Source organism: Mixophyes fleayi, chromosome 5 (genome assembly GCF_038048845.1).
Source record: "Mixophyes fleayi isolate aMixFle1 chromosome 5, aMixFle1.hap1, whole genome shotgun sequence".
Lineage (NCBI taxonomy): Eukaryota > Metazoa > Chordata > Amphibia > Anura > Limnodynastidae > Mixophyes > Mixophyes fleayi.
Window position 1 is genome coordinate 6,015,042 of NC_134406.1, and position 13,557 is coordinate 6,028,598.

Consider the following 13,557-nt stretch of genomic DNA (forward strand, 5'->3'; position numbering starts at 1 on the left):
CTCAGGGCCGGATTAACCCTAGGGCTAACTGGGCTATAGCCCAGGGGCCTCGGGCATCCAAGGGGCCCTTCAAAGTCCTCAGCAGCATTATTGATCGGTCTGGGGGCGCCGATCACTGTAGATTATAACGATATTATAAGTTTACAATGAATTCTATCATCACATACAGAGACAAGGTCAAAGGTTGAGTGCCTTTATGCAGATCACTGATATATGACTTAAACGCAGCTGAATAAAAGATTAATAGGGATTACAGTTAAACAAAATGTTTGGGCAAATTTCGAGTTTCTACACCTGTCAGTGTTCTGTGACCAGAGGATGGGTTTCTAAAGGTCGGGTTGAAATAACGTTTCGGAGTTTTGGATTGGAGAATAAAAATGTTTTTCAAAATACAATTTTTGAACATCAAGTTCTATAGAGAAAAGAAAGTCAAAAACAACAAACTGAACAAGAGCATTGTAAACTAATTGTATACTTAAAACTTTTTTTTGCATAATATTTTAGCTTAAACTATTGGCAAAAGATTTGTGAGTTGAACCATGTAACTATTGGTGCTGTGGGTGGGGTAGGAGCTTGCAAACACAATAATACCAATAGCAATTACTGCAACAGTAAAATTTAGAATGTTGTAATTCCAAGCTGGAGTCAATTCCGACTTGCTGACAAACTGACTGAGAAAAATTCCGGCATTAGAACATAGCGTCAGTGAGATTCACGTCACCTTCAATCGCGGCTGCTACATTTATGCTATTAATTCTTCTCAGTCAGTTTTTCAGCAAGTCGGAATTGACTCCAGCTCAGAATTACAAGATTCAGAATTTTACTTTCGCTGTAAGTGGGGTTGGTATAATCGTGTTCGCAGTACTGCTACCACCAGGTGCTGTGTCACAAACTGTCCCATGATTCGAACCATCATCATCATCAACAACATTTATTTATATAGCGCCAGCAAATTCCGTAGCGCTTAACAATTGGGAATAAAATAAATAACATAACTTACATAACATACACCAAAACAGATAAAAATAAAAAAGAGAAATTTTCAGAGTATAAACTTACATACGAGTTGTATAATCTGTGCCAAGGGAATTAGTTTGGAAGATGGACAGCCTATCAATGTAGATTGATTTCCCAAAAGTCTACACAGAAGTTTTGCTCATCCCAAGTAGGGATCATGGATCCCTACATAGGAAAAATATGGTAATACCCAAAGTGCTTTTAGCTAATACCTATAGGGCCAGAAATGGAATAGGCAGGCAGATCTCAAAGGCAATCAAGTGTTTGCTAAAAGAACGCCAGGGAATACATGATCCCTATTTTTACCTCCCTTAAAGCAGTGTTCACTGAACATCAAAACATGAGCCTGTGTCTAAGTAGTATAATTATTATTTAATATCTTCTATTTATAAAGGTGAAACAAATGGTCCGCAGCATCGCACATGGGGGTGTGTGAAGGGAGTAGACATTTACACAACACACAGACAACTACGACAAAAAACATCATTACGTTATACATAGTCCAACAAAGACCATTCATTTATGAACTAACAGGTAGAGAACATAGTATTACAGATCAAGCTGAAGACTAGACAGTGAGCATAATACGTAAGTAATGCCCACTGAAGTAGGCCTGTGCCCAGCAGCATGGGCTTAAGAAACAGTGCTGGGCAAACGGGCCGAGAGGAACAGAGGACGGGGCAGAAGGTGTAATGGTCGAAGGAGAACACGAGGAAAGGTGGGCCCTGCTCCTGACAGCTGACAACCTAGAGGATCCTAGAACGATAGTATGAATCCAGCCTTAAGTCAACACAACATATTTCAGATTTTCTGAACTGATTCCTCCTTGCGGTGCAGGGAATGAGCCAGGACAAGGACGCTATATAATATCAGCTGTTTGTTTTGGCCAAGTTTTGTTCCGTTAGTCCCTAGAAGTAATCAGAAAAAAAAGCTGTGCTATTCACTCCTTCTCACATCATTAGACAAAGTAAGAGGCAGAGATCCCTGCTGGGGCTGATTGATGATACGTAGAGATGTACGCAGCTATCCTGCTCACTTCTCATTATATCTCTTCTCTTCTGCAGAGGGAGGGACCGAACACAGCTTGGCCGGTTGTGCAGTGAGGTAGCCGAGGAATGACAGGGACTAGGTTATATAAGGTGATTAATACCACCTGGGGGAATCGCTAATGAACATGCAAACAAACAAAATTAAGTGGCTATAATAACGGAAGCGCTATGCAGAAAGAGGGGGATTCTTCCTGTAGCAATATGCGGCATGAAATATTATTGCAGTGAAATATTATCCCTAAAGGCCCATCCTGGCAAACTGTCCACAGGTTTCATTAAAATGAAATGCGGCCTCTTCAGGGGGGGACCGCGGGGCCTGTGGGGGATACACAGCGTTCTCTGCACAAACTAGAAACACTATTTACATTTCTCATGAATGTCAATGAGCAAGAGATTGCAATTAGCAGCAGATACAATGCTTTGCCATAGATTTTCCCAGAAGGCATCTAACCCAGGAGCGAGAGGCATCTATGAGGAGATTAGTTTAATGCAACCAAGTCACAACAAGGTTATACATAAGGAGCAGGAACAATGTAATAATGTGTGTTATACAACCTGCTTTGTGTACACATAGACAAAGGCTGTTCAAGCATCTTGTACTACCCGAGGTAACCACTGAGACTGTTTCTAACAATGCCCCATCCTCCGGTACCTACATACCTTGCTGTCAATTCTTTCCTTAAACATTGTGTGCAGGAGGAAGAGCATAGCGACACATAGACAAATCACTGTGCACTTCCTCCTGCACTTACAAAGATCAGAGCACGGATCTAAAAATTCTGACCCCCCCCCAGGAAAGGTTGTAAATTGGTGCCCTAGTAGACGGAGTACTGATATTTCTAAAATAGTTGTTCAACACTTCTATATTGGAGGTAGATCAAACTGATTTTCTATAAGGACTAAAAAAGATATATTGTATACCTCCTACATTATTGTCATCCGTTAGGTAACCTAACAACTTCATTTACCGCACATAAAACTGTCATCATCATCATCTATTTATTTATATAGCGCCACTAACTGTCTGAATTGTCCATAATTCACACAAAACTTGAGAGCGTTAATCACTAACATTTACTAACAGAGTCAGAAACATAACGAGTTACAAAGTTTACTTCAAAATATATGCTCCCAAAAATTAGGGGAACCATCTCTTCATCAGCTTTTATCTTCCAAGTACAAAGCCCTTCCTTTAAGGATTGATAAATGAATCAAACACATTAAGGATTTGTTACAGAACAAAACAAAGCATCCATTTATACCTTTTTTATTGTTAAAGAACTGCACTCAACCTCATAGAGGCTGGAAACTTAATGCTATTAACCTATTGTTTTAAAATATACTTTATATCACTTCATAGGTTTATAACAATTGCAAGTATTTAAATGTGGCATACAGAGAAAGTAAAAATCTAATAGAACCATAAAGATTTATGACGGGGAGACAAGTGGGTGGGATTGTGAGAAAAAAAAATCAGTGATGTTTTGTTGCCCCTTCTAGACCAGTGTCCCTTATAACTGCCTGTCTGGCCCACCCCTTAACTCAACCTAGATTGTGACTGACGGGAGCAAAGGAATATCTTCATCTGATCTCTTCACTGGTGACTGAGCTTCAATTCGGGGATAGGAGCAGCCCTGTTTGAGAGCCTTACCTCCTTTAAGGCTGAAGTTTTAGATTCAATATCAAAGCTGTAATTTTGTAAAAAAAAATATACCTCCTAAATATCCCAATACCCAGACAGTTGGAAGATGTGCCCTGCTAACAGATGCCCCTTCAATGCCATGCGTAACAGCAGCAGGTGTTGGGCAGCGGCATGACCATATCACGGTAGCGTGTGCCAGTTCACCCGGGGGCTTTAAAGTGTGTATCTAGCAAACAATCAGAACTAGGATAGGGGTGACATTTGCACATTTACTCTCCACATTTAGGGCAGCTGTTTTTAAATTCACTCAAAACTTTCCTATTAGAACATATTTAAAGAACCATACGCCACATTTCTGATAAAAGTGATCTATTGCAAACAAAATAAAGTTTACTACGATCAGTCAAACAATTCCATAAAGCTGCGGAGGAAGAGGAAAAGTATTCATATGTCCTGTTATACAGTATTAAGGGGGCTTACAAATGCCAGACATCTACAAAACTGTACAGAGACAATAGCACATTATGCTCACATTACCAGAGAAGCAAATCCACTAACGTGTCTCAAGGTTTACCACAGCATAGTGTACGATTAATACAAACCGTTATTTACTGTATATAGCGCCTACATATTACTCTGTGATTTACAGACAATATTTAATCATTCACATGAGCCTCAGCCACAGAAGAGCTTACAATCTAAATTCTCTACCACACACACTATGGCACGCCTGGCCGACCTGTAGCTCTCCAGGTGTTGTGTAACTACAAGTCCCAGCATGCTCTTTCAGCTATCTGCTGGCTATTTGCTAGCAAAGCATGCTGGGGCATATAGTTTTACAACACCTAGAGAACCGCAGGGTAGCCAGGCCTTTCTTAGTGTTAATTCTGTCTGAGGCCAATTAACTTACTAGTACTGCTATATTCTTAATGAGTGACATCTTAGAATGCAATTAGATTGCACCAAGTATGCTATAACCTGAATACTGTAGATGGCAGCGAACTTGGCGAAAAGCGAAGTGATCACTTGACGGAAGCTTTGTGCGTACAGGGCGATTTTTTGGACTTTGCGGACATGTGTTAAATGCTTAAACCGCTTTGGTCTACTAGGCCTAAACTAGATATGTTTAACCAAATGAGCAATGTGATGATATACAGTTCAGCAGAACATTCACAGAGATTAACGTGATCTACCAATATATCAGTACAACATCCCAGCCTTGAATGATGACAACCCGCCTACAGCGCACACATGATTAGAACTTAAAGGGAAGAAAAATATTATTTTATAACTGTATTTTGTAGAACACTATTTCCTGATAACACATGAACGCAGCTATGCCCCAGATAGGCTTTTTCACAAAGCAATTATTTGGTAAAATCAAGCAAATATTCAAATTTTTTTGAATGATAATTGACCATTAGGGGCGCTGCTTCCATGGATTTAATGGGATCAATTCAATTGTCCGCGATGTGCCGCAGAAAGCGCTTTCGGAAGGGCCGCTGCTAAGCAACATCCCAGATGTTTCCTGCCACGCAGCTATATCTGCGATGTTAGGGTACCGTAGTACCTGTGTGAGTAGCTCGACATCGCAGTGATGTCTGGCTGAGCACACTGGTACTACGGTATTCTAGCAATTAAATCAGCCCCTATACTTAATTCTACATAAACAATAGTTACAGAGTACACTACAAAGATTCCTACGTGTAGCATTCTGGGAAAAGTTGAGAAAGAAATCTTTGCCTACTCTTTCATGTACAAGTAGTAGACAACAAAAGGAAACACCAATATAAAGTCACTTAATGCAGCCTCTGTCCAAGTATGGCCGGTATGTACCACGTCACTGATATCGATGTCTGGAATTGTGTAGGATGAAGCCATTCTTCAACAAGAAACCCATTATACCACCATCATTTATCTGACTCCTCCCGAATATCCAGTGAATGCTCAATTGTGGTCAGACTGGTGGCTGAGAAGACCATGACCCATGGATAAAATCAGAGCCAAGCTCATCAATCCATTGGGCAACCACATGTGCTCTGTAAATGGGGCCATCCTGGAAGACCTTCCTGATATCCTTGTAGCCTTACATGACAGCCTGCTCTGTGGAATCCTCATTAAACCGCTGATCGTTAAACTGGTTGCTTGGTCCACAGGTTGAGATTGTGCAGTGAATCGGTCTCCTGTTGTCTGTTTTGCTTTATACTTTGAATATATGTCCTGATATCACGGTCCTGGATATTAGGCTTCCACTCACTGCTGTCCTTTGCCGACGATGTTTTTCCTTCGGAGCTCCATGCTGACATCACCTTGGACATTGTTGATCATGAAACATTAGCAGTTTGAGCTGTCTCGGTCATCGAAGCTCCAGCCAAACACATCCCATCAATCGTCAAAGCCACAGAGGTCTCCTATCGCAGCAATGTCAGCCATGATTATAGTCAGCCAAGGGGAGTCCAGAATTCTTATACGTGACCCTAAGCATACTGGGATGTTATTTACTCAATTACCACAGGAGCTACTCCTGTGTGGAAGCCTGTGCTTTCAATATGATTTGTGTCCTCCACTTTCTAACATGTTTCCATATTCCTGTCCAGTACATGCACATGACAGATTTGTTGTCCAATTTTAGAAATAGCGACGATTAGTATTTATATAATGATGTAATATGTAATACCAACAATTATCAGGGAGCAGCTAATGGATTAGATAATATGCAGAACAAAAAAGGAAAAGAGAGTGCTAAACTTAAAACCAAACAGTGTTACTTTAATAAAATCAATTGGTATATGATCAAAGTCATCGTAAAATAAAACAGAAAAAATTATAACTTGGTGGATTAATAGATAGATTGATAGATAATATACAGGTTCTATAGGCTTGTAGTGGTATGGGATGTATACACACAGTGATGGTGCTTCTGTATGTCACAATGTTGATTTAAGAGGAAGCTACAGTTCAGTTAGAACCTTTATTCCCCTAATAAATAAAATGAATTTCGAAAACTTGAAAACTCTAAGAGCATTCAGATCCGTCATTGACTACAAAAGACTGATTCACAAATATGCACATACTGCATAGATACCTGAGCGCATTTATCGGTGGTAATTGTTTTCACGATTATCATCATTCCGACACCGAGGAGTCCTACACTTAAATTTCTAAGCTGTGAAGAAACTGTTGAAATATAAGTAGACTTACCTGCATAACGACGCTGTAGATCTCCGATCGTAGCAGGATACTGACCGCAAGTTATTCCGACTAGTCAGGTGTCCGTCACTAGACTTTGACGTCATTGCGACCTCTATCACTTTTAATTTAAAGCGGCAATGTTGGGTTAGGTGTTTAAACACAACCTGCAGCGTCTGGACATTACCGCTTTAAATTAAAATTGATAGAGGTCCCACTGACGTGAAAGTCTAGTGACGGACACCTCAGTAGTCGGAATGACTTGCGGTCAGTATTCTGCTGTGATCGGAGATCTACAGCATCGGTATGCAGGTAAGTCTGCTTTAAATAAATATATATATATATATATATATATATATATATATATATATATATATATATAGCTATATAGATATATATAGATATATATACAGTGGTGGAAGTGGGGGGTATATGGTGGTATGTCATACGTCATACCGCCACTTCTCCTACTGCCTTCATTATTACACCAATACATTCCAGCCACTTACAGTCCCATTACATTTTTCATACCACCACTTCTAAATGTCCACTTTGATAACTGTGTATGTATATATATATATATATATATATATATATATATATATATATATATATATATATATATCTTAATTTATTCTTACAGGGTGTGTTAAAACATGGACAGTCAGCATTCTCCAAAGTTAAAAAACACAGATCAACCTACTGAATGCTATAGGTACCTATGAAATGTTTACTGGCTTTAAGAGGCCCACTCCAAGCAGATAAGTGCTCTGTATCTTTAAACTGAAGTGCAGATGTTGTTTCCATGGCAACGGGGGACCAACCGAATTAGTGAGTCTAATAATAGCCAACCTTCATTTTAAAAGAGTTTCTCTTTGTGCATTAGAGGTGTATTTACCGAGACAGTGTCAATCACTAAACCAATGCACCAAATCTCTCTGTTAGAGATGCATTAAACTGTGACGCTGCGAATGCTGGGGACCCAGGCGCCCCCCTTGTCGTTACATACACTTGACTGACCCTCCAGAATCTGCATGCACAAAACCAAAGTATTTATTTTCGGCCGAGAATCCTGGCTGGCAAAGGGGAAATGGCTTCCACATTGCAAGTGGACATCTCATGCATAATAAGGAGACTCCAGATGAAATATTTACACTGGCATTGGCCCGCTGCTAGCAGCACCATAAAACAAGCTAAATAAACAGAGCACTGGGTTCACAACATCATTTCACGCATCTGGTGCTGATCCGCAAACACAATCCATGTCACCTTTTTTTGTGGGTTCCAAACTGGGCCATCTCATACCCATCAACCCAGTTTTAGTGATAAAAATCTGACTTTCCAACAGAATTTAATTTTCTGTCTGGAGGGGCGGGAAGGGGATTTGATGAGAGCTGCATCTTTGGTAACAATGTTCAACTTAGGCATTTTAAAAAAAAAATTCATTTTTTTTATTGATCATTTGTGAATGCTTTTGATGTCTATAACAATGTAGACATGAAGAAATAACTACACAAAAGCATGTGGTGTACAATAAACGTTTCAAACAGATGTCATAATAGAATGTAATCTTAAAATATATATTTAAGGCAAACACAGGAGACAACAAAAAAAAATCAGATTACAGGTCAATGCTGTACCAGCAACAAATCAATCTTGTTTCCACACTAAGAGAATCTCTTGAAAAGGAAAGAGGGAGGCGGGGAAGATGGGTGTCACACTAGAAGCGTTTAGTAATTTCTTTCTTTTTTTTTTAATATTTAAGTTTTCAGCACACACATTTTTTTATTTATTTATTTTGGCTAAAGATCCGGCACCCAGACAAATACACACAACCTTTAACCTGCTGTCGGTGGGCAAATTGCTAAGCAGCCTCACATCAGCTGCTGTCTGGTTACACTTGCTTTAGTCTCAATATTATAATGACTATAACATATCTAGGGCATATAGAGACAATGTTATGACAAACAGGAATTCGAGGGATACAATGTATCACTGTAGTAACGAACGTTCTAAGGACAGGGCTGTTAACTCTTTCCAGGCTGGAGCAGCCTCTCGCAGTGCGGGGGATGCAGCATCAACGAGTCTAAAGGGTCTGACCCCGTTGCAAGGTTAAACATGGAAAGAGAAGAGAGCTTACTGTAAATGAACGCTACAGATACATGTTTAGAGGCACTTACCATGTCTGTACTGAGCTGGGCTAAAATGGCGAAGCTGGATAAGCGATCACAGGAGCATTTAGTATGAAATGAATCCACGGGGACTGTACGACAGCCTTTGAAAGACCAGGCACCGAGATTAGAGGATCTATAAGGGGAAGAGAAAGAAAAAAAAACGGGAAGAGATGTACCACCAACAATGATAAATAAAGGGATGGGGGTGGAATCAGCTGTGAGGGACCAAATCAACATAATCTGCAGCTATATTTAGATCTACAGAGGATGCATAGGCAAAAAAAACACAGATATTAGTTTAAATATACCAAAGAGATGACATACCAGATTGTTATAGATGCTATTGGGGGTTGGATCACGTTGAAGTATATAAAACACACACACACGGTGGGGATATTGGAGAGAGGAGGGGAGACAAGGGGGGGCTACAGGGGATTACATTGAAGTGAAAGGAGCTGGTGGTAGGGGGGTAAAATGAATGAAATCTAATGGGGATAATGCTAGCTGTGAAAGGGTTTGCAGATTTGATGGGGGTGGGGGAAATGGACGCATGCAAATCGATCAGATCGGGCTGAATGGTGTTGTCTGGACGCGGCTGCATGTGCAGGGAGGGCGGCTGGAGCAGAGATGGAAGGAAGGGGGGAGCTGCAATTGACAGTCGGAGCAGAGAGGGAGAGAGCGAGAGGAGCTCACACAGAAGTTTGAGGTGTGGGGGATGGGGAGACGGGATTGGTACAGGGCTGACAGCCATCACTATATTTACTGACATTCAGTAAACATGAAATCACATTTTACTTTGTCATTAAGAAAAAAACCTCAGTATGAATATGAAACCGTCATGTCACATCACCTCTGTGCTTTGTGGGACAATGTAACGTTGTAAATTCCATATATTTAACCTAACCCCACTTGCAAATACTTCCAGAGCTTTCACTTTTAAAGACTTTGGTATTAAATAGGAAAGCATTAGTAGAAAAGGCCATCAGTGAGTTACGTAATACAATTTTTAGTATTAATTGCCTAATTTGTTCCTCTACTGCATTTTATGCTATTTTAGTGATGAAATTCTACTTTCAAAAGGAAAAAAAAAAGTCATTTCATAAGGAATAAATATTTACAAATGTTGCCAGTCTGTGTCTGGATGTGTAGTATACAGTAGCTAAATAGGGTAAGTCAAGCTGTGCTTTGTATACAACAACCCCCCCACTCCTTAACCCTTTGGACGCCAGACACAAAGCTTTATACTTACAGCGGATGCCCTACTTTCCATGGTCTGTGTAATTGCTATTTTGTAAATAAGAAGTTTAATTCTAATGGGTCCTTAACATGTGTACTTACACCCTCCTTAAACTGGGGTTCTTAATTAAGCAATTAAAAAACAAATCCGTATGACCTAAGAGTGTATAGCAATGTGTTCAGATGTATGCTGATCCCATGCATCGTTTCTACTAAAGTCCAAAAAGAGATAAAACAAATGAACTTTGTGTCTAGATTCAGGCAGACTTATTATCCCTACACCCAGGGTGCAGGTTCAAATATACATAAATATATAATATTATTACTTATATTTTGAAACATTTCTATTCAAATCCAAATAATCCCAATAAATGAATATTTGTTCTATTTGATCATCGTTTAACAATATAGAGTATTGAACTCCGGAACCTTCAAAATGTCATTTGCAAACATATTGTTACATTTTACACAAAAACACAATTCTGTCAGCAGATATAGACCAATTGCTCTATCTAGTATGCACTATATATATATATGTATATATATATATATATATATATATATATATATATATATATATATATATATATATATATATACACATACAGTATATATATATATATATATATTGGAATTCCTTCAAACAGTTGACAAACACAATGAAATTGTACAGTACTTTTGTCATAAGCATTACAGTCACCAACAAATACTTTGGGGTATATAAGGTCCAAGAGCCATGTACTTGTCCTTATATAGCCCTAAAATAAGCCCAAATGTTTATCAAGATGTAACCTTAAAACTATCCCGAGCCTAACCAGAAACCAAAATAAAATATTCCTTACAAAGTCTAATTCTACCAGCGGACAAGTTTTTAGAAAACTAGATACATTCTAGTCTTGAGTTACAGTAACGTGATATTTGCCATGGGACCACTAATGCCTTAAACTCCTCTTGTCAGCATCCTGTTAGACATATCTAGAATTCTTCTGTCAAGTAATACTCTAATTTAGAAATGTCTATTACATGGTTGATAGAACCAATTGATGATTTAAAAATTCCATTAACCCCCCCCCCTCCCCCCCCCCAATAATCGACAATGCCATTATGTAGGAGAGCAAATAGGAATGTGGCTTTCGCAGGTGACTTGTAATTTTTTTGGTTGACTTTAGTTGGCCCCTCCCACAATGGGCAGGTGTAATGTTCATCGCACACTTCAATATTACAGCAGGTAACGGGTCCAATATTGCAACATTTGTGGCCCAAGCAACAGCAATGCCCCATTATAATCTAATTTAAACAGATTGGACCATTATCAGGTCGATGGCGGGTATCTTCTGGTGCACCAGCAAGTCATAACCAGTGATCAGCCCACTACACTGCAAAGCAGAAACTGGTTCTGGCTCTGACGTCCAATGTTAGGACTGGGAGTAGTGTGACTTGTTGACCACCCAGCAGTCACAACACCAGGGAGGTTGTAAAAGTCCTTTACATAAACCACTGCACAGACTCCTTAGTAAATTATAGCATAACTCAAGAAATCTATCACCAAACTGCAGATTACTACACAAATTCCCTGTGGTATTCTGGTAATAAAGCAGTTATGACAGAAATGTCAACAATGTTTGAGCTGTTGTTTCTGTCCGTTATAACAACGGTGCGTTAATCGCATTAAAACAACTCAGAAATCCGTCAGTGCTATGACATCACGTTGCAGTTTTTCTACATTGGTGGCAGTACGGTGGCTCAGTGGTTAGCACTTCTCCCTCACAGCACTGGGGTCATGTGTTTGATTCCTGACCATGGCCTTATCTGTGTGGAGTTTGTATGTTCTCCCCGTGTTTGCGTGGGTTTCCTCCGGGTGCTCCGTTAATTCTCACACTCCAAAAACATACTAGTAAAAGGGTGGCCAACCAGTCACAGACCAAGAGCCAAAAAATATCTACAGGTACTGCAAAGAGCCAACTTCACCTTATATATATATATATATGTGTGTGTATATACATAGTATACATACCTAGAATGTAAGCTCTCAGTCTTTATACCCTGTGCTTTCATGTCTGCATTTATTTGCCCCAGCATGCTTTGCCAGTAGACAACCTGTTGATAGCTGGAAGGGCATGCTGGGACTTGTAGTTTCACAACATCTGGAGGGCCACCGGTTGGACAGGCCTGGTCTAAAACCTTGTGCTTTTATATTGTCACAAGACTCTACAGTGATTTCTACTTTCTACTTCTACCTAACACCACAGAATACACCCCAAAAATAGCCCTGTTCTGCCCTTTGGGTCCGAGCCACACTGGTCAAGGGGTCAAACTTTGTGTAACTGTGTATCTCTAGTTAGCTACCATGTTGCTCCGGTTGACTTGTTGCTGGATTGCGTTGAGTGATACTGTAATTTTGGCCGCTAAAATTCTATATTGCAGCATTTGTGGTGCTAAAACAACCCCCATGACTAATAGTAATAGATGGGAACATGCTGACCATTATCTGTTAGTGTGTGTGTGGTCATATTACGACTCCACGAAAAGACCCCAATGATTCCTGATTATAAAGTATCTGGCTGCTCGATCCAAGCACCGTACACCAAGTTCTTGTCCAGTTCAACCACGTATGTGTGCGGCCAAACTAGACTCTAATTCTGTCATTATCTAGACCAGTGTTGGCTAACCTGTAACACTCCAGCAAGTCCCAGCATGCTTTGCCAATATATAGCTGCTTATTACTGGAAGGGCATGCTGGGACTTGTAGTTTCACAACACCTGGAGTGTCACAGGTTAGCCAACACTGATCTAGACAGTAACCTCATAGGACTTTCGTCTCATGATGTATTTGGATCTGCTCCATCATTTCCTGTTCCAAGTTATAAAAAACTGTGTTCGTCATAAAGTTTCTTCCGGATCATGTGAATCCACAATATAAAATCATGAACATATTGTACAGCACTTTACTATGAGATAATATAATTCATGCAGTAACTGCCTGGACCAATAGAGCATCCAAAATAAGTTCCTTAGCTCAGACACTCACTAAGGCCAAGTTAGTCGGACCAATTAACCCATGGGCATTTTTTTCATGCAGACCTGGCAGTGGAGCATTATAATAGGGGTGAATGGGGTGACCACTTGGGACCCAGAGCAATAGGCGGACCCATGACTTTGGCCCATTTGCCCTATGGATGTTCAGAGATGTGTTAGTGGGGAGGGAAGAGGGGCTCCTAGAAACCAATTGGCTGCAGAATAGGTGGGTGAC

At 40.0% G+C, this 13,557-nt stretch overlaps 1 protein-coding gene across 7 annotated transcripts in view; it reads right to left on the reverse strand.

The window, feature by feature from the left end:
• The window catches only part of ADGRB1 (adhesion G protein-coupled receptor B1), a 411,983-nt gene that overhangs the window by 84,532 nt on the left and 313,894 nt on the right, over nt 1–13,557 (reverse strand). For all 7 annotated transcript variants that reach the window (XM_075211647.1, XM_075211646.1, XM_075211644.1 and 4 more), the window contains one exon: nt 9,078–9,204. In XM_075211647.1, the coding sequence (XP_075067748.1) occupies nt 9,078–9,204 (127 nt within the window). The remainder of the gene's footprint in view (nt 1–9,077; nt 9,205–13,557) is intronic.